Genomic DNA, 22,702 nt, shown 5'->3' on the forward strand with positions numbered 1-22,702 from the left:
GAGTTTCACTCTCGTTGCCCAGGCTGGAGTGCAATGGCACGATCTCGGCTCACCACAACCTCCGCCTCCTGGGTTCAAACGATTCCCAGGTTCAAGCCATAGGGCCTGGCGTGGTGGCTCACGCCTGTAATCCCAGCACTTTGGGAGGCTGAGGCGGGTGGATCACCTGAGGTTGGGATTTTGAGACCAGCCTGGCCAACATGGCAAAACCGCATCTCTACTAAAAATGCAAAATTAGCGTGGTAGCAATGCCTGTAATCCCAGCTACTCGGGAGGCTGAGGCAGGAGAATTGTTTGAACCCAGGAGGCCGAGGTGGTGGTGAGCCGAGATCATACCACTGCACTTCAGCCTGGGCAGCAGAATGAGACTCCGTATCAAAAAAAAGAAAAAGTTATCACTTATAGGTGGGAATTGAACAGTGAGATCACTTGGACACAGGAAGGGGAACATCACACACTGGGGCCTATTGTGGGGAGGGGGGCGGGGGGAGGGATAGCATTAGGAGATATACCTAATGTAAATGACGAGTTAATGTGTGCAGCACACCAACATGGCACATGTATACATATGTAACAAACCTGCACGTTGTGCACATGTACCCTAGAACTTAAAGTATAATAATAATAATAGTAAAAGAAATTTAAAATTACAAAAAAAAAGTAGAATACAATAGAAAATTACATAATGAAAGTTTTAATTTAGTTTTGGCCGGGCATGATAGCTCATGCAGCTCACAGCTGTATTCCCAGCACTTTGGGAATACAAAATCAGGAGTTCTAGACCAGCCTGGCCAACGTGGTGAAACCCCGTCTCTACTAAAAATACAAAAATCAAAAATTAGCTGGGCGTGGTAGTGGGCACCTATAATCCCAGCTACTCAGGAGGCTGAGGCAGGAGAATCGCTTGAACCTGGGACGTAGCAGTTGGAGTGAGCCGAGATCACGCCACTGCACTCAAGCCTGGGTGACAGAGCAAGACTCCGTCTCAAAAAAAAATTTAGTTTTATATATGCACATGTATTTATACTATGTCACAATGTGTATTGAAAGCCACTAATACAAGGCAGTGTGCTAGCCAACAACAGCCTTTCAGTTGACATCACTGAGAGGGTCTCCAGATGAAGAAGCAGTGAAAGCAAAATGGAGCTCATCAGCCACATTGAAAAAAAATGGGCCCAACACTAAAATGGCAAGCATAATTCTCTCAGAATTCTGTCAGAAGAACATGTGGCAGTGCCGCTAGGTAAAGAACATACTGAGAATGGTATATCCTGAGTACAAGACTTCATATTCAGCAATTCCCATATTGGGGAAGGTGGAAAATAAAGCAACTAACTGCTGTATGATAATCAGTTTTACGTTGTTTGTTTCATGGCCAAGTATTCAATTCTCAGCAACTTTATTACAGTTTTTATAATGCAATGCAAAATACTTGACACAACCAACTTTTTAAAAAACCTACTGGAAAACATGTCCTTTTCTTTATTATGAAAATTTTATCTTTCAAAAAAATTATTTTTCAACGCAGCGCAGTGGCTCACGTCTGTAATCCTGCCACTTTGGGAGGCCAAGGCAGGCAGATCACAAGGTCAGGCATTTGAGACCAGCCTGACCAACATGGTGAAACCCCGTCTCTACTAAAAATACAAAAATTAGCCAGGCGTGGTGGCGGACGCCTGTAATCTCAGCTACTCAGGAGGCTGAGGCAGGAGAATCACTTGAACCTGGGAGGCAGAGGTTGCAGTGAGCCATGATCATCCCACTGCAGTCCAGTCTAGGAGACAGAGCGAGACTCCATCTCAAAAAAAAAAAAAAAAAAAAAAAAAAAAAAAAAAAAAAAAATTTCTTCATAGAGATGGGGTCTCAGTGTTTTGCCCAGGCTGGTCTCACAACTCCTGGCCTCAAGTGATCCTCCCACCTTGGCCTCACAAAGTGTTGGTATTATAGGCATGAGCTACCACACCTCGCTGAGAATTTTCATCTTAAGCACTTTAAATTGTCTGCTACTTTTTCAGGAACCTAATTGTTGTTTAAACAAATAAATGAGTCAGTGATCAATAAATGACTGTTTGGCATTGCTTAATAAGAAACAGTAGTCCAAAACCATGCACCTTTATTCAAAAGTAAAATCAGTTTTTTTATTATTATTTTATTGTAGCTAAAAAAATTCTGTATTTTTTTACTGTATCTCACAACTGCAAATTAAAAATGTATATAGCTGCACATTAAATATTTCTAATCATAGGACTTATTGTTGATAAAACACAGAAACTTCTTATCTAGATAAGCAAACTGAGGGGCAAAGAAGTGACATGGTTGGCCCAAGGTCTTGCAACTTACATATTAACCTTCTGAGTGATCAAAGACAAATAATTGGCCTTTATCTTTATGAAGTTATTTATCTAGACAGTGTATCCTTTAAAAAGAACAACTATAATTAAAAACACTGCAAAGAAAGTAAATGTAAAAGTTATTTATTAGACTTGTTTAGACATGGTCCCTGAGTGGTATTTAAACAACAAACATGGCCAGACGCAGTGGCTCACTCCTGTAATCCCAGTACTTTGGGAGGCCCAGGCGGGTGGATCATGAGATCAGGAGTTCAAGACCAGCCTGGCCAATATGGTGAAACCCCGTCTCTACTACAAAATACAAAAATTAGCCAGGCGTGGTGGCACACGCCTGTAATCCCAGCTACTCGGGAGGCTGAGGCAGGGGAATAGCTGGAACCCGGGAGGCAGAGGTTGCAGTGTGCCAAGATCGAGTCACTGCACTCTAGCCTGGGTGACAAAGCGAGACTCCATCTCAAAAAATAATAAAATAAACCACAAACATTTGTATTAATTGAATAAAGGAATTATGACGTAGATCTTTTTGGTAGTGCCTCATGTGTAACTGTGGCCTAACGAGACTAGTTTCGTTAGTAGCGTACCAGGCACATAGTAGGCTATCAGACTATTCATGAAATGCATCCACCAGCCAATGTCAAATTATATCTCAGACTTCATATTTAAGCCATTTTCCAGAATTTGTGGCCTATTTCTTTCGAGTTATATTAGTTGTGATTTTAAAAATAAAACTTTCATTCATTTTTTGTTGAGATGGGTATCTCACTATATTCCCCAGGCTGGTCTTGAACTCCTGGGCTCAAGTGATCCTCCCACCTCGGCCTCTCAAAGTGCTGAGATTACAGGCATGAGCCACTGCATCCAGCCTCAGTTGCAATTTTATACTTCTGTTTAGTTCACTAAATTTTCCTGAAACCTTTTTGACAAATGTTACCAGTAGTTTATAAACCAATGTATCAGCTGTTCTAAATTAAAAATTAAGATTATCAATTTGCTTAGTTTTTGCTGCACCTGTCCTGTTGGTAGTGCCATTTCTCTCTCTTCGCTACCCGCTTAGCCAGAAAGAACTTCCAGCTCACTAGAACAGATTGCCATCCCTCCCACAAATAAGCAAAGCCTTACACATTTGGCAGTACTGAAAAGGCTCCCTTCAAAAAGCTGAGTTAGAAGCTTCCTTCAGAACTCCTATGAGTTGGTGTGCTTATTCCAACAGCCCCTTCATCATTGTCTACATTAAACCCAGTCCTAGTTTGATAGGAAGAAGTGGAGAGAGCCATCCTTTCAGAGACTTTAGCAATGGCTTTATCAAAGTGCTCATTTATTTTAATCAGCATGCAGAGTAGAGCTCATCTGGGTAGTTCATGCCCAGGTGGTGGGTGAGTAGATTCACCCCTCATTTGGCCACTGCTGCTGTGCCCTGTGTTCTTCAGAAGTCGTTTCTCCACTGAGGCTGCCAGCCTGGAAGCTCTGGCTGAGCACTGGGGACCAAATCCACCTGGAATGAGACGGTTTGCTTAAATCCATTTGTAAATGATAAAGTACTTTACAAATGTTAGACATTATTATTGGTCTCTATGGGAGGGCACCACTCTTTAGTCCCTCTGTACCTTACCTTGGCAATGTAAATCTTTCCATCTTTATATGCGTCTCACAAATAGTTTGTGCTTCATTTTTATGAAGCAAAGAGTGATACCACCTGCTCTGGTTACCTTTATCAGCCTATTCAGCACCCTCTCAGTATTTTCTGTAAGATATTTTCACTGGTAAGAGTTTTGTGGCTTAAAAGGAATTTTGACAATATCCCTTCAAATTCCAAAGCTCTTTCAAAAGAGACTAAATCTATCTTTTGTTCCTCCCAAGATGTATATGAAAATTCATTCTTTCCCAAGACTGTTTTACCTTTGCTACTACTTCATGCATTGCTGTTTGTTCCTCGGGGTGGAGGAAAGAGCACAGTAAAGTTGTGCGTAGTTAATGCCATCAGCACTGCAGATGCACGTGCACACACATGAACACACATGACTTTTGTTTGCTAGCAGCTAAAAGTAGTAAAGGCTGAGGGGCACTGTGTTACTCACCTCCAAATAGAGTGATGGATGACATGTTGTTTTGTCATTCCACACTGTAGTGAATCCGTCATTAAAATCACCCTCTGAGGACAAATTTTTGAAAGAAGATTACAAATCTGTAATGGCCTTCACAGTTTTTATATACCAAGCAAATTAAGTTATAAAGCAACCTTTTTCAAGTGAATTAAAATGCAACTGTACTACCTTATAACATCAATTCATATTATGCTGACTTGAGCTTTAATTGAGCCATGTTAGTTTATAGTTTACATTTTTTTCTAAAGATTCACTTGTGGCCGGGTGCGGTGGCTCATGCCTGTAATCCCAGCACTTTGGGAGGCCAAGGCGGGTGGATCAAAAGGTCAGGAGTTTGAGACCAGCCTGGCCAACATGGTGAAACCCTGTCTCTACTAAAAATACAAAAATTAGCCGGGCATAGTGGCAGGCACCTGTAGTCCCAGCTACCCGGGAGGCTGAGGCAGGAGAATCCCTTGAGCCTGGGAGACCTAGAAGTTGCAGTGAGCTGAGATTGTGCCACTGCACTTCCTCCTGGGCGACAGAGTGAGACTCCATCTCCAAAAAAAAAAAAAGTACTTGTATTTTAATTTAGGATAGGCGCTCCTTTGCTCAAATTAGAGTGGTCTGCTGTACTAGTCAAACATCTACGACTCTATTGAGTCTATTCTGCCTGTCAAATGCTGACAGTACTTCTGAATCCCATTTATTGATAAAGGCATGACTTGTCTACACGGAATGCTTACTACCACTTACTGATCCTACTTTTCTAATCCAAAACTATTGAGTGTTATATTCCATAAATCAATTTGTGGACATAGCTTAGCTTGAGGTCTCCCCCCGCCCCACACCTTCCCAAGGAAATAGGTTTATTGTTTTATTTAATTATAAAAGCAATACAATAAAAAGAGGGAAATAGTGGAATGCAATACAATAGAAAGAGGGAAATAGTGTATATGTAAGCTGTTATAAACTTAGCAATTATAAATTTAAGCAGAAAGGCTGAAGAAAACAATCTTTTAAATTAAAAATCATCCAAAATCTATCATTTATACATTATCATTATTATGTTGTTGTCTCTCCTTTCAGACTTTTTTCTCTTGTGTCTATAAACCCATAGATTGACCTCATTTTTGTTTTTAAAATGCCTTTTATACTACTTCTATTTTGTAAATAGCTTTTTTTCCTTAAGAATATGTTACAGATCTTTGGATAGCAATGCGAGGATTTTTTTCTTTTGGTCAGGATTTTTGTCTTACCATCCCCTACTCCTCTCAATTTCTGTTTTTTATGATGAGAATTTATTATAGCTCAGGGCATAGTCATCACAATACCCTTTGTGAGGGTATTCATCATCTTGGTTTTTCAGTGTAAAAAATCATTGAATTGTAGTTACCCTTGCCACAAGATAAAGAATGAAGCAATTACATATTCCTCTGAGATTGCTGAAATTTGTCCTGTAAATTAACCATTTAAGAAATTCATTACAAAGGTTAATTATGTCAGATCTATAATTTTGTTAAGGTTCAGATACACCTGGATACTGTCTGTTCCTTAACTTGGGTGAGACAGTGGTTATTGAAGTGGGAGGGATCAACAATTTGCTTGAGAATAGCAACTAGACATGCACTGTCCATTTACTGTCCTATGCTGCAGCATTCTGCCCAGTAGCCAAAACAAGGGAGGTGGCAGGAGAAGCCAGTTCATGACACTGACATTAGGAATGGTTGCCACTTCGGGTTCACTGGAAATTGAAGGATAGTGTATGGCTTTGCTGTAGAGTCACATTTCAACATATGACCCACACTGAAGAGAAGAGCATTTTTTAATTTGCATGTGTAGGTAAGTAATGCTGCTATTCTCGCAATCACCAGAAATGCAGAAAGTTATCTCCTGTTAAATTGTTCTCCAAATGGCTAAAATGTTTAACATCGATGCTGACTGTTGTATAATCTAAAACAACACTTCAGGATGCAGCAAGTCAGTGTTTCAGAGGTCCCTGATTTTGGTTAAAATGGTCTTTGCATGTGTTCTGGGTTTTGTTGTTGAACTAAAACTCACTTTCTTCCAAAATATTTAGGCACACAATTTTAAAAACACCATAATCTTAGTCTCCATACTATGCTGTTCATCTACTCAAGAATTGTACTGAATATAGCATGATAATAGGGCGGTATGGAAGAAGAGTAAGTTAACACTCACTGAAACTTATGTTCCAAATTCTCTTCTAAATGCTCTACATATTTACTTTTCAGAGATACTTGCAATATGGCCAACTTAGTACCATTATTTGTTTGATGCAACTTGGCAGTTAAGCCTGATGTCATTCAGAATCCAGTATGTGTAAATCATTTCCAAGCATTAGAGCCCTTCAGGAATCAGAGTTCAGGAGTGTTGCCTTTAATTGACTCAAGTAGGACTTTGCCAGCTGATGGGGTGCTCTACCAGTCACAGTGGTTTTGAAAAATGGGAAGTGTTTTATTATAATTCTAGGTATTGAAACCAAGGGGGATTTGGTACAAAAGTTTCACAAAGAAATTAGCCAGTAGAATTCAGATAGAGGGAAAGGTTCATGTGAAGACAAGAGATAAAAATGAATTACATGAACAAAGATGTTCCATCAAAATTTACAGAAAAGCAGTTTTCAAGTTTACTTGCCTAATTATAAATAATAAGACTTGTATTTGTAAAAGCTTAGAATTGTAGGGCTGGAAGAGACCTTAAGGAATCATCTTTTCCAACTCCCCTTATTGCAATTCATTGCATTGAGTTGAAGAAAACTGATTTGCCCAAATCTTACAATCAAATTATTAGTAGACTTTGGAATAGAATCTAGATTCTCTGGCTGCTAGTATTCTGCTTTTTTTTTTTTTTTTTAACAGTTCCCTAATCTGTTGGGCTTCCCAAGATAGCTCACATTGAGGCTCTTTTAACCTTTTTTTTTTTCTTCCCCTAGTAGAAAGTGTTTGCTTGCCCCATGGGCCTGAGAAACTAAAGTCCTGGAATCTTTCTCAAGGTTGCATTTATCTAGAGCACCAGGACTTCAGCTCTCAGCCCCAAGAGGTCTGGCTTTTAGGCCTCTGGATTCTCCTTTGGCTGCCATTATTCCTGCCAGCACTTTGAGTTGCCTGAACATGTCATTCCTCAAGAATGTGAGGGGAAAAATGTTATTAACCGAGTGTTTTCTTAAATATAAGTATAGCAGTATCTAAACAGGTGAATGTCTGAGGTAATAAGCAAAAAAAAAGTTAAGATTATTAAATGAGCTTACTAAATTGTGAGTGGCTGGTAGCCTTGTGGTCTTTCTAGAAATATTTGCAGTTTTAAGGAAGGGTGATACTTAAACACGTCTTTCTTTGGTATAATTTTAAAAATAAACATTTCGGCCGGGCGCGCGTGGCTCACGCCCTGTAATCCCAGGCACTTTGGAGCCGAGGGCGGCGGATCGACAGAGGCCCAGGGGAGAGTCGAGGACCGAGCAGGTGAAACCACTGTTCTCTGTACAAAAATACAAAAAAGCCGGGGCCGCTTGGCGGCCGCCCTGCAGTCCCCAGCACTCGGGAGGCTGAGGCAGGAAGAATGGGCGGGGAAGCGGTCGGAGGCGAGCTTGGGCAGGGAGCCGGAGATGTATTTAGTCGCCACTGCACTCCCAGCCTGGCTGGCAGCAGAGCGAGCACTCGTCGTCACAACACAACACCCAAATACACATACCAAGCTACCAACATAAAAAATAAATAAACATTTCAGGCAATGGAAAGAGACTGATATATGCACTGGGTAAGTCACCCTTATCTGGAACAGTTTCAACTTCTTAGGCTACTCTTGCTTTTTATAATCTCTTTCCTTCCTCAGCTTGTTAACTCAAAGAAATCTAAAGCTTTTTCCTTAATGGCTTGTCATTGGCTATGGAGGTGTATTCTGTTCAAGTAAGTATACCCATTTGTAAGTACAGGTCATTTATAAATTATGAACTTGTAAGCACAGGTTTACTCAATGAGAAAAAGAGTCAGAGAACAAAATGTTCTTGTTGCTTCTGCCTGGTCTGGAGTTTCAGGGAAGTAAAGGAACACTGTGGTTAAAGTTCATACCATCATTTTGACATTTAGTGTCAGACTTTCTCTTTGTAAATCCCTCTTCACGTTACCAGTGCTGGTCTCAGAGCTCAAACTGTTTCAAAACCATAACATTTCTTAGTGAGTGATTGATCTGTATTATGTGTCCAGCCATCAGGGGAATCTTGGGATGTTGCTTGTGTAAACTGTAATCCAATCTGATGCTGTGCATTTAGTTACAGTCTTTCATAGACCTATTGGCGATACTCAGTCCTCCTGGATTTGGGAATGGGGCTTATCTGATACCTTCAGGGGAAAAAAAAAATCCATTCATTTTTCTCTCTTCCCCACTTAAATAACTCAACTCATGTGGTAACACTGTGGGATCATTGTCCTTCCAGTTCCTCTGCAGCTCATATTGCTACAATATTTCTTAAGCATTTGGTTACCTAAAGGACAATGTGATTTAAAAAAAAAAAAAAAAAAGACTTTGTATATGCCTTACAAATTAACCCATCTGTAAAGAGCTAGGAAAAATATATGCCTTCAATCAGCAAAAATTTCCTATCAGCAGTTCTGTGTATGTTACGTAGTATAAATGTAAATATATAAACTTGGAGATAAATGCTCATGTGTTAAAATGTTAAAGCAAGTCTTTCTACAAATTAATATCATTTGCCTCTAAGAAAATGTTTATTAAACCCAGGGTACCTGAGATTGAAGTATCTTGTTGTTTGGGTCTGTATTCTTTGGCTTAATAATGTCTTCAATTACAAGAATGATAAAAGCTGAAACAAAATCCTTTAATTCAATCAGAATGGAGCTGAATTTTCGGAAGCAAAGAGTGGAAATCTGATACAGGACTACATAACATAGGAAGTTAAATATACAAGATATTAAGACTTGTAAGAAGCGGATGGGGTTGCCTTGAGGAATTCTTATTTGAAATGGCTGCATTGAACATTATCATAAATACCACTATTTTATCCTCTCAAATTAAGATGCTTTATGCAAACTACTCTAAATTGTACAGTAGTTCCAAAGAGACCATTTACTGTTTTCTGCTTGTTTTACATCCTGGAAAAGTTCAAAGCTTTTGATTTCACTTGATTAAAAAAAAAAAAAAAGTCTGAGCCTTGAAAATAATACAGGTTTGATGAATATGATTTCAGTATTGCAGTTCTATAAAAATTTTCAGTGTTTATGGTACATTTGACCCAGGGGCCCCACAGTAAATATATCCACAGTGCATTTTAAGTGCAACAGAATGAACATATTTGAAAGGTTAGCCATTCTTTTGCTTTTGCTTTTTTTTCCTGTAGTATGAAAATTAGCATTGTAATTGCTCCCAGAATGGGAGTACTGAAAAAATATCCACCTGACAGAAATAAACATGCAGAAAATAAATTGAGTTAAGATTTCATTAGTTATCTGAAATGTAGTTTATGTTCAAAATGGCTATTACTCGATTTTCATGTATATTAGTTAAATGCTATGCTTATAAGATTTTTTTTTGGCTTGAATTATGACTGAAAAAAATTGGATCACAGCTTTAATATCCAGGTGGGCAGTGCCATTTGCTGAGATCTTAGTGCATAGCACAAGATTTTTTCTGTCAAGCACAGATTCTGCCTTGCCACTGAGCCTTCTGAAGCATTCTGAGGTAACAATGGAGATATATTTACTTTTTTTTTTTAAATTTTTCTTCTTGCTTTTTAGGTTGTGGAACTTTTAGCAAGTGCTCTTATGGACTTGATACAAGGAGTATATCACGAAAATTCTACTTCAAAGGTAAAGGATTTCAGAGTCATAAAATGTTATGTTATAAGCCCTAGTGGTAAAACTAGAATAACGAAAATGTCATTCTTGTTTTGTGTTTAAATTGTACATGGCTTTTTTTTCTTTTTTTTTAGATTAGTGTTTTGGCTACAAATTCATGGCCATACGCTTAGTACATAGCAGACTCAGCCAATTAAAACAACCTCTTATCCTCTGGCTGGATTCACAGTCTGTTCAATCTGCAGCAGCCCAATAGACACTGGGATGCTTCTGGCTAGCAGGTAGCAGTGTCACAGGCAGGCAGGCTGGAGGAGCAGCTTGTGCTGAGGCAACTGAGCCCATCCTTTCCCCAGAGGAAGGGTCCTTCCATGTCACAGAGGAGTGGACCTTGATCCTAAGAAGATGACTGTTGGGGAGGTGGGATGGGGATGTCTTTTATATGTAAGACCCAGAATTTACTGCATTATTAGATTCTTTATGATAAGAAGTAGGATGATTGCACAGCTGGATTATTTTGATTAATTTTATAGGTCTAGAATTAAGATTTTTTTGACTCATTTAGCAGGACATCTCAAGAAAGGTTAGGTTTTATTTCCTTAAAATGCAGTTATTTCATTTCGGTAGGATATTAGATGTGAAGTAATTGCTTCATTGACCACCACCATTTAACATGGTACATACTATTATAAGGGGCTCCTATCTTAGTGTTTCATTATTCTAACTTCTTTAGCTTCTGTATTAGGAAGATTTCACTCACTTCAAATTAGAAAAGGTATGCATGTATGCACATCTTAAGCTTTTTGACATTTTCACTTGAAAAAAGAAAGATAAATTTTACTAGAAGTGAAACATAGGGCATGAGCAACTTGGATAAGAAATTTAAAATTTTGGCCAGGCGCGGTGGCTCAAGCCTGTAATCCCAGCACTTTGGGAGGCCAAGGTAGGTGGATCACGAGGTCAGGAGATCGAGACCATCCTGGCTAACACGGTGAAACCCCATCTCTACTAAAAATACAAAAAAATTAGCCAGGCGTGGTGGCAGGCACCTGTAGTCCCAGCTCCTCGGGAGCCTGAGGCAGGAGAATGGCTTGAACCTGGGAGGTAGAGCTTGCAGTGAGCCGAGATCGTGCCACTGCACTCCAGCCTGGGCGACAGAGCGAGACTCCGCCTCAAAAAAAGAAAAGAAATTTAAAATTTAGAAGTATAACCCAGGGACTCTGGGTGGTTCAGAGACTGGTTAGTAGAATGTGAAGAATTGCACTTTGGACATCTGCTAACATTTGGTTCAAGTAACTGCAGTTCCTAGTAGGCACATCTAGCCTCACCTAAGCAGCATATTGGTATGCAGAGACCTCACAGGATGGATGACCACAGTGGACCTTTCAAAGGCATGCAAGTTCACTGCTGTGGATGAAGGTTAATATCTGATTGTAAAATGGGTGACTACTAGTCTAGTTCCACTTGTAGAAAGTTACCTTGTATAGATAGTATGATGAAGATGACAATAGCTAAGCAAATAACCCTGTAGTAAGTGATTTGCCTGTGTTTCTTCATTTAATCTTCACAGAAATCGTGAGAGATAGGTACTACTGCTATCCCCATTTTACAGATGTGAATACTGGGATTGAGAAAAGGTTGAGTAATTTTCCCAAGGACACACAACTTGTTAGCTCTCAGGGATTTGAAGTCAAGAGCCCAGACTCATTTTTTTTTTTTTTTTTTTTGAGACAGAGTTTCGCTCTTGTTGCCCAAGCTGGAGTGCAGTGGCACGATCTCAGCTCACCACAACCTCTACCTCCTGGGTTCAAGCGATTCTCCTGCCTCAGCCTCCCAAGTAGCTGGGATTACAGGCATGTGCCACCACGCCTGGCTAATTTTGTATTTTTAGTAAAGACAGGGTTTCTCCATGTTGGTCGGGCTGGTCTCGACCTCCTGACCTCAGGTGATAGGCCCACCTCGGCCTCCCAAAGTGCTGGGATTACAGGTGTGAGCCACCGCACCCGGACCAGGATTGGGGTCATGGCAGACCAGAGTGGTCTTGGAAAATGCAACATTTAGGCACAAAAGCGGGAGTGCCTGTCCTCACCTAGGTCTGTAGGAGTGGAGCCCCAGCCAGGGACCTGCCTTTCTCTACCCAGCTACCCAGCACTTCCCCGTCCCCCCTCCCATATCATCTGTACTTTAGTGAAACCTGATTTGATAGCATCTATCTGCCATACCTGAGATCCATACTATATGATAATTATAGTGACCAGTTCTGGATGTTGAGACACTGTTTTCCCTTGGGATATTTTCAGGGTGTTCAACTTAGTTCCATATAAGATGTTTATATTTTACAATTAAATATGTTAATTTTTACATGAAAGTGTTATTGTTGGTTTTAAGGTTCTTAATTTATCTACTCTTACCATTTGTCCACTATAATTAGCTCAGTTCATTAATAATTATGTGACCATGTTTTAAGTACTTTTTATGTCAGGGAGACCTAACAGCAACAATTAATACTTAGATAGCCCTTTACAGTTTGCTTATACTTTCTTTGTACACAATCACCTATGAAAAGGATGACATTTGTTGGTATTCCCATTTACAGAGGAAAAGCCTGAAATTCAAACATAACAAATGGCAGGAAAGCATAGTGTCTGAAAATTGTTTGTTAATATATTAACATGTTTCACAGTTCATAATGAACCCAGGGTTTTCTTGACTCTAAGTCCCATGCTTTTCTCATATTTTATTGTGTTTCTTCCCGAAAAGAGAAAAGAAGAAGCAACAAAGTCTTTTTTGAGACAGAGTCTCGCTCTGTCGCCCGGGCTGGAGTGCAGCGGCGCAATCTCGGCTCACTGCAATCTCGGCCCCCTGGGTTCACGCCATTCTCCTGCCTCAGTCTCTCGAGTAGCTGGGACTATAGGCGCCGCCACCATGCCCATGCCCGGCTAATTTTTTGTATTTTTAGTAGAGACGGGGTTTCACTGTCACTGTGTTAGCCAGGATGGTCTCAATCTCCTGACCTTGTGATCCACCTTCCTCGGCCTCCCAAAGTGCTGAGATTACAGGCATGAGCCACCGCGCCCAACTGCAAGAGTCTTTAAAGGGCTGTTGATTGTACTTGAACCACCACTTAGCAAGCAACAATTGCTGACTTTATTTATTTAAATACAGAGATTCAGAGGAATGCTACCTTTATTAGCTACATTTTATTAAAGAGACTCTATAGCAATGCTTCATTCATCTGTCCTCTTTCCCTGCCACCTCCTCATAGCCCTTTTTTAAGCAGTTACATTTCTGAAAATAGCCAAACCATTTAAAGAGCCATTCTTTTTTCATAATGGAAACAGGATGGCGTGGTGGCTTAAACCTATAATCCCAGCACTTTAGGAGGCCGAGGTAGGAGGATCCCTTGGGGCCAGGAGTTTAAGACCAGCCTGGGCAACATGGGAAGACCCCATTTTTACAAAAAATAAAATAATTAGCTGGGCATGGTGGCCCATGCCTGCTCAGGATGCTGAGGTGAGCAGTCGGATTACTGGAACCCGGGAGTTTGAGGTTACAGTAAACTGTGATCGCACCACTGCACTTCAACCTGGGTGACACAGCAAGACCCTGTCTCTTAAAAAATAATAATTTTTTTTAAAAGAATGGAAACAAAAATGCATGGTTGAACTGTAGTAGTGGGAGTGCTTCTTGATGCCTCCATTTGTGCCTCAGGTCCAATTTAGGTTAACTACATTTCCCTTCCTATCCAGAAAAATTCTTGCTTTTTTTCCTGAGTGTGCTTACCATTGCAATAGCTCTCTTCAGAATTTGGTTTTCTAACAGCCCAAGAAGTACTTCAGATGCCAGAGAGAGCACTGCCTCCACATGGAGTGCTTTCAAGGTTTTCATGTTCTGGCAGGACTGGGAAGCAGCCACAAGTGGAGGTCATGTGGAAAGAGAGGCTGCCTCTGTGGATCTCTGTTGCACAACCTCCGTAGCCTTGGGCCAATTTAGTACACAAAAGAATTGCTTTGTGATTTAAAAGAAGCTGCAAACCATTTCATCTCTCTAGGGGTAAGAGGATACAATAGCAGTCTGTTTTCTATATGGCAGCTTAATGCAGTGGTGAAGATCCTAGGTAGTAGGAAAATAGCTTTCTGTTAAGTAGCATATATGTGACTAAGGTAGATGCATAACAACAAATAGAAGGGAATTGGAACTGGATATATTAGAAGTCACCTTCTCCAAAAGAAGTTTATAGAGCAGCTGGGCGCAGTGGTTCATGCCTGTAATCCCAGCATTTTGGGAGGCTGAGGCAGTTGGATCGCAATGTCAGGAGATCGGGACCGTCCTGGCTAACACGGTGAAACCCTGTCTCTACTAAAAATACAAAAAATTAGCTTGGCGTGGTGGTAGGCGCCTGTAGTCCCAGCTACTCGGAGGCTGAGGCAAAAGAATGGCGTGAACCCGGGAGGCGGAGCTTGCAGTGAGCCTTGCAGTGAGCCAAGATCCCGCCACTGCACTCCAGCCTGGGGACAGAGCAAGACTCTGTCTCAAAAAGAAAAAAGAAGAAGAAGAAGAGGTTTGTAGAGCAATTACCTAATTCTCCCTAAAGCTGTGAAAACTTAATTACTTATATTACTAATACTTTTTTTTTTTTTACAGAGTCTCGCTCTGTTGCCCAGGCCAGAGTGCAGTGGTGTGATCTAAGCTTACTGTAACCTCTGCCTACCCAGTTCAAACGATTCCTGTGCCTCAGCCTCCAAGTAGTTGGGACTACAGGCGCACACCACCATTCCTCACTAATTTTTGTATTTTCAGTAGAGATGAGGTTTTGCCATGTTGGCCAGGCTGGTCTTGAACTCCTGGCCTCAAGCGACACGTCCTCCTCAGTCTCTCAAAGTGCTGTTACTTACTCATACTTAGTAATGTACTAAGTTGAATTACAGTTATATAAACATATAAAATAGCTTAGGAAATTCATCCTTTGTTCTAGCCATTGAAATATATTTTCATTTTTGCATTGGCTAGTTTGTGAACCATTTCTTCATTATAATAAAAATTAGCCATTCTGATTTCTGTTGTGTTTATAAGAAAATATATCTCCCTCTCTGCATTTTAAATGATAGCTAATTGAAGAAAGAAGCATTTGAAATAAAAAAAATTGTTTGTTTTTTTTTTTAATTTTTATTTTTTAAGAGGTAGGGTCTCGGCCAGGTGCGGTGGCTCACGCCTGTAATCCCAGCACTTTGGGAGGTGGAGGCGGGCTGATCACCTGAGGTCAGGAGTTCGAGACCAGCCAGGTCAACATGGCGAAACCCCGTCTCTACTAAAAATACAAAAAAAAGCTGCGTTTGGTGGTGCACGTCTGTAATCCCAGCTACTCAGGAGGCCAAGGCAGGAGGATTGCTTGAACCTGGGAGGTGGAGGTTGCAGTGAGCTGAGATTGAGCCACTGTACTCCCGCCTGGACAGAGCGAGACTCCTGTCTCAAAAAAAAAAAAAAGAAAAGAAAAGAGGTCGGGTCTCACTCTGTCACACAGATGGGAGGGCAGTGGTGTGATCCTCACTCACTGAAACCTTGAACTACTGGGCTCAAGCAATCCTTGCCTTCGGAGTAGCTGGGACCACAGTAGCCTACCACCACACCTGGCTAATTTTTTAAAGCTTTTGTAGAGGCAGGGTCTCAACATACTGCCCAAGCTGGTCTTGAACTCCTGGCTTCAAGCTACACTCCCTCCTCATCCTCCCAAAGTGCTGGGATTACAGATGTGAGCCGCCACGCTCAGCTGGAAAATTGCATTTTACGTGGTCAAGAGTTCACCAGTTAAACTGTTTTATATGTTATACTCATGTTACTTACTGTACTCACTAAATATTTTACATTTTACAAAATTGACTTTGGATTCACAAACCTATATATCTAAAATCTAATTGTCTTATCATTTTAACTTATCTTCCAATTAGAAAAGTAGGCCGGGCATGGTGACTCACGCCTGTAATTCCAGCACTTTGGGAAGCTGAGGCGGGCAGATCACTTGAGGTCAGGAGTTCGAGACTAGCCTGGCCAACATGGTGAAACCCTGTCTCTACTAAAATACAAAATTAGCTGGGCGTAGTGGCACACACCTGTAATCCCAGCTACTTGGGAGGCTGAGGCAGGTGAATTGCTTGAACCTGGGAGGCAGAGCTTGCAGTGAGCTGAAATTGCACCACTGCACTCCAGCCTGGGCAACAGAGTGAGACTCTGTCTCAAAACAAAAAAAAAAAAGGTAGAGTACATGTTTATTAAATAATAATTGAAAACAGAAAAGGTCAAGAGAAAATAAAATTATTTTATAAAACCATCTCCCAGAAATGAATCATGATTATGTTTTAGTATATTTCTTTCTAGATTTTATTCTGTATTGAGTTGTTTTGAGTTGTTACTGCATATAACACTTTGCATATTGATTCACTTCCCAACATAATCATTTTTGTCATTAAAAGTCTTCAAAAATGTAATTTTGATGATTGTTTAATATTTCTTCACATTGTTATACTGTAATTTACTGAACCATTTCACATTTTGGGGGCATTTACTTTGTTTCTAATTTTTCGTTTGTTTTTTGGTTTTTGGTTTTTTTTGAGATGGAGTCTCTCTCTGTCACCCAGGCTGGAGTGCAGTGGTGCGATCTTGGCTCACTGCAATCTCTGCCACCTGGGTTCAAGAGATTCTCCTGCCTCAGGCTCCCGAGTAGCTAGGATTACAGGTTTGTACCACCATGCCCGGCTACTTTTTGTATTTTTAGTGGAGACGGGGTTTCACCATGTTGGCCAGGCTGGTCTCAAACCTCTAACCTCAAATGATCCTCCCACCTCAGCCCCCCAAGTGCTGGGATTCAGGCATGAGCCACAGTGCCTGGCCTGTTTCCAATTTTCTTTACTAAATTAAACAATATTGTGATAACATCTTAGTGTATATAACTTTGCTCAATTTCAACCTATTTGCTAAAAAAAAAAATTCCTGAAAGTGAGATTCTTGAATCAAGAAGAGTATTTTCAGTATACCTCTGTTCAGAAAAGGATTACTGTCCTGAGAAAAACCTGCTTATAAGGTTGATCTTTGGCTAGCATTAGAGAAGTTGAATTTTAGGAGTGTTCCTACCATCCTCCAAATGATAAGAATGGCTCACAGTGCCTTAACTGTTTGCAGACAATATAGTTTATACTGAATACCTGCTTTCCTTCTAGGAGTCTGGAATCTTGCTACATGCTAGGCAGAAAATGCGTACATGACCAGCCCTAATAAAAACCCTCACCACTAAGTCAGTCTCCAGTAAATCTCCATGGTAAACAATATTTCATACATGTTATCACAGCTCATTCTTGGAGGAATTAAGCACACTCGAGTCCACTGAGAGAGGATTCTTGGAAGTTTACACGTGGTTTCTTCCAGACTTCACCCTATGGGACTTTCTCTTTTTAGTGGTTTTGCTTTGTATCCTTTCACTGTAAAAAAGTCATTACGATGAATTTGACTATATGCTGAATAACATCTGTCATCCTAACAAATCATCAAACCTGGGGGTGGTTTGGAGATCCCGAACACACTCATTTTCTGATTCTTTATTGTTTATTTTCCACCCACTCCTGATCCTTCCTGGGGAATTTAATCAAGGTCCTCTGCAAAGGCAGTGTCTCTGACTCATGTTGGTGTTGAGATGGGGAACAAGACACCTCTTTCCTGTCTCCAGAGGTTCAGCTCTTATTGGCTTGGCCTCAGTCTCAGGAAAGTGAGAGGGTTTTAAAAGAGAATCCAGTTCTCTTGGGAAATAACTGGTTTTAACAAGTGACTTGAGTTGCAAAGATCCAGTCTATTTTTTTCAAGCACAGATTATATTAATACTTTCAGTATCAGTCAGTGGATTTTAATGATGAATATTATTATGTTTTTGTGGGGCAAGATAACTTCTGTCCTTCTGTCCATTTCTTTTCTTTTCTTTTCATTTTTTTCCTGAAAGATGGAGTCTCTCTCTGTAGCCCAGGTTGGAGTGCAGTGGTGCGATCTTGACTCACTGCAACCACCGCCTCCCGGCTTCAAGCGATTCACCTGCCTCAGCTTCCCAAATAGCTGGGACTACAAGCATGCACCACAACACCTTGTTTTTTTTTTTTTATTAGAGGTGGGGTTATAGTGTATGTTGGCCAGGCTGGTCTCAAACTCCTGCCCTCAGGTGACCTGCCCGCCTTGACCTCCTAAAGTGCTGGGATTAAGGTGTAAGCCACTGTGCCTGGCCCATTTGTTTTTCTTTATGCTTATCTTCCTTTCACTCTCAGGCAGCTTTCAAGTAAAGTATAAAAATAAGAGGCCAGGGCCGGGTGCGGTGGCTCATGCCTGTAATCCCAGCACTTTGGGAGGCCGAGGCAGAAGGATCACCTGAGGTCAGGAGTTCGAAACCATCCTGGCCAACATGGTGAAACCTCATCTCTACTAAAAATACAAAATTAGCTGGGTGTGGTGGCGGGTGCCTGTAATCCCAGTTACTTGGAAGGCTGAGGCGGGAGAATCGCTTGTACCTGGGAGACGTACGTTGCAGTGAGCCAAGATCATGCCATTGTACTCCAATCTGGGCAACAAAAGCAAAACTCTGTCTCATAAATAAATAAAAGAGGCCAGGAGTGGTGGCTGATATCTGTAATCCTAGCAATTTGGGAGGCCAAGGAAGGGCAATCACTTGAGCCAAGGAGTTTGAGACCAGCTTACGCAACATGGCAAGAACCCATCTCTACAAAAATTAAAACATTAACCAGACATAGTGGTATGCCTGTAGTCCCAACTACTTGGGAGGCTGAGACAGAAGGATTGCTTAAGCCCAGGAGGTTGAGGTTGCAGTGAGCCATGTATATGCCACTACACTTCAGCCTGGGTAACAGAACAAGACCTTGTCTCAACAAAAAAAAAAAAGATAATTCAGTCCACTAGGAAGTTAAGGATTGTCTTCTACCTGCAAAGCTCTGTGCTGCCATCTAAAATACAGTAAAAGAGCCAAATGAGTTTTCCCATTAAGAAAAATAGCAGGAGGATAATGTGAACAAGAAGCCACATCTGGATGAGGAATCAGAAAAGACATTTTAAAAAATGTTATATTTGAGATGGACATTAAAGATTGGGAAGATGTCTATAGATGGAGATATATGGCATTCCAGGTAGAGGAAATAGCATGATGAATGGAAAGAAAGCATATTTGAGATCAGGGCTTCCTTCACATAGGAGTAAAGGAATACTGAAAAGTAATATTGCAAAAGTAGTGTTTATAACACATGGTAGAAGATCTGTAATGCCAGAATGTATTATTTTCCTTTTTTCCTTCTTCCTGAAAGATTTCTTTTAACCTTGCTTGTAAGACAGGTCTGATAGTAATGAACCCTTTTTTTTTTTTTTTTTTCCCGAGACAGAGTCTCTCCCTGTTGCCCAGGCTGGAGTGCAATGGCACAGTCTCGGCTCACTGCAACCTCCTCCTCCTGGGTTCAAACAATTCTCCTGCCTCAGCCTTCCAAGTAGCTGGGATTTCAGGTGTAAGCCACTGCATCCAGCCACTAATTAACTCTTTTAGCTTTTGTGTGTCTGAAACATATGTTCACTGGATATAGAGTTCTAGGTTGACAATTTAGTTTTCCTTCAGTATTTTTAAAGATGTTGCTCCATTGTCTTCTTGCTTTTATTATTTTCAACAGGAAAGCCACTGCCGTCTTTATCTTTGTTCCTGTAGTCATAAATAGATCATCATTACTTTCATTTTCCTTTTTTCATATTTCTTTTGCTTGGGATTCATTGGGCTTCTTGGTTCTGTGAGTTTATAGTTTTCATAAAACTTGGGGAAAAGTTATTATATCTTCAATTTTTTTTCTGGCTTTCCTTTTCTCCCCTTTTATAGGGACCTCAGTTATATAGTAGGCTGCTTTAACTTGTCCCAAGTCACTGATTCTTCTTCTTTTTTAGTATTTGTGTTCCATTTTGGATAATTTCAGTTGGTGTGCATTCAGGCAGACCAGTTTACACGTTCTGTGTTTCTACTTAATATGCTCAGTGTTTCTTCTAGCTCCTTGGCCATATGGAATATAGTTATGAAAACTGTTTTAATATCCCTGTCTACTAATTATATCATCTGTGTCATTTCCTGGGTTGGTTTCAACTGAATGGTTTTTTTTTCCTCATTATGGGTTGTATTTCCCTATTTTTTTGCAACTTGGTTATTTTTGGGTGGGTGCCAGACATTGTGAAATTTATTTTGTTGGATACTAGATAGTTTTGTATCACTATAAATATTCTTGAACTTTCTTCTTGAATGTAGTTAAGTTACTGACAACAGTTTGATTCTTTCAGGTGTTACTTTTAAGCTTTATTAGGCAGGACTGGAATAGCATTTAGTCTAAGGCTAATTTTTTTCACTATTAAAGCAAGACCTTTCTGAGTTCTTTACTGATGCCCTGTGAATTTTGAGTTTTTTTACTCCGACTTGTGGAATAGGAATTATTCCCAGCCCTGTGTGATCTCTAGGGATTGTTTCTGCTGTTCCTTCTGGGTGATTCTTTCTCCAGACTTTAGTAGTTTCTTTGTACCGATGCATTGGTAATACTCGGCTGAAGACTTTAGGGAGGATCTGTGTTTACCTTCAGAGCTCTCTCTGCGGCTCTCTCTTCTTGTGTACTCTGCCCTATGAACCCTAGCCCCTAATTAACCCCTTCGGCTTCTCTAGACATCCAGGTTCACCTTTTCAACTCAAAGGTACTGTTAGTTTCCTCTGCATCCTCGCATTCTCTCCAGGCAGAAGCTGGAACAATTATGAAACTCATCTCATTTATTTCCCATTTCTCAGGTGTCACTGTCTTTTGTTGCCTGATTTCAAATGGCTTATAACTTTTGTTTCATATATTTTCTTCAGTTTTTAGCTCTTTCAAGCAAGAAAGAAAACCTCATCCCTTTTGCTCCATCTTGACTGGAAGTGTTAATTTTCAGGACTTTAAAAAATTTATATTATAATGACTTTTATAAAAATAAGGCCAGGCACAGTGGCTCACGCCTGTAATCCCAGCACCTTGGGAGGCCGAGGCGGGTGGATCACCAGGTCAGGAGATCAAGACCATCCTGGCTAACACAGTGAAACACCGTCTGTACTAAAAGTACAAAAAAATTAGCTGGGCATGGTGGCGAGTGCCGGTAGTCCCAGCTACTTGGGAGGCTGAGGCAGGAGAACGGTGTGAACCTGGGAGGCGGAGCTTGCAGTGAGCTGAGATGGCACCACTGCACTCCAGCCTGGGTGACAGAGCGAGACTCCGTCTCGAAAAAATAAAATAAAATAAATAACAAATATAGCATTTCCCTCCTATAAATTTTATGGTGCTATTGCATTGCTGGTACCCTAAGTGCATGTTTAGTGTGTCTATTGGGTACATTGGCTGTGGGAATAAGAAATCAAAAATGACACCAATGTTTTGCATCTAATTGACCAGAAAACTTGATTATATAGTTGCCAGCCAAAGATTGGTTTTAGAGAGAAGCAGATAAGTTTAGTTGAGGTCAAATTAATGTTGAGGTGCTGGCAGAATCTCCAGATGAAAGAGTAAAGAGCTCCAGAAAGGTGATTTGGGAATTCATCTTTGTAGACTGATAGGCAAATATTTTTAGGTAGACAAAAAAAAAAAAATCTAGTAAGATAAAAACAGAGCCGGGCCTGGTGGCTTACGCCTGTAATCCCAGCACTTTGGGAGACGGAGACGGGTGGATCACCTAAGGTCAGGAGTTAGAGACCAGCCTGGCCAACATGGTGAAACACTGTCTCTACTAAAAATACAAAATTAGCTGGGCATGGTAGCACACGCCTATAGTCCCAGCTACCCAGGAGGCTGAGGCAGGAGAATCGCTGGAACCCAGGAAGCAGAGGTTGCAGTGAGCTGAGATGGTACCATTGCACTCCAGCCTGGGCAACAAAGTGAGACTCCGTCTCAAAAAGAAAAAAAAAGTAAAAAAATAAAATAAAAAATAGAATGGAGAATTGAAGAATATGGAAAGGAAGTTGGAGTGATTATCTACCAGGCTTTACTGTAATTGAACTTTGAATTTGACACTGTTTCTTCCCAAGTAACACCAAAAGAAAAAATATATTATGTTCTGAGTTTTCATTGTTGAATTACTAATGCTACAGATACTGATTTTTATTTTTATGTTTTTTAGAGACAGAATCTCCCTATGTTGCCCAGGCTGGTCTTGAACTCCTAGCCTCAAGCAATCCTCTTGTCTCAACCTCCCAAGTAGCTGGGACTACAGGCGTGTGCCACCACGCTAGGCTCTGGAAATTCTAGATTAATTGTTTCTCATTGGAGTCTTTATTTATTTTTTTTTTACATTTATATTTATTAATTTAGAGACAGGGTCTCACTCTGTCACCCAGGCCAGAGTGCAATGATGCAATCATAGCTCACTA

At 40.6% G+C, this 22,702-nt stretch overlaps 1 protein-coding gene across 1 annotated transcript in view; it reads left to right on the forward strand.

The window, feature by feature from the left end:
* LOC108535241 (decaprenyl-diphosphate synthase subunit 2) overlaps positions 1-22,702 on the forward strand; it is a gene marked incomplete at its 5' end in the record, with an annotated part of 142,635 nt that overhangs the window by 36,265 nt on the left and 83,668 nt on the right. The window contains one exon of the mRNA XM_017881138.1: positions 10,204-10,275. Coding sequence (XP_017736627.1) covers positions 10,204-10,275 — 72 coding nt within the window. The remainder of the gene's footprint in view (positions 1-10,203; positions 10,276-22,702) is intronic.

This window comes from Rhinopithecus bieti, unplaced genomic scaffold, assembly GCF_001698545.2.
Source record: "Rhinopithecus bieti isolate Rb0 unplaced genomic scaffold, ASM169854v2 scaffold_13087, whole genome shotgun sequence".
NCBI lineage: Eukaryota > Metazoa > Chordata > Mammalia > Primates > Cercopithecidae > Rhinopithecus > Rhinopithecus bieti.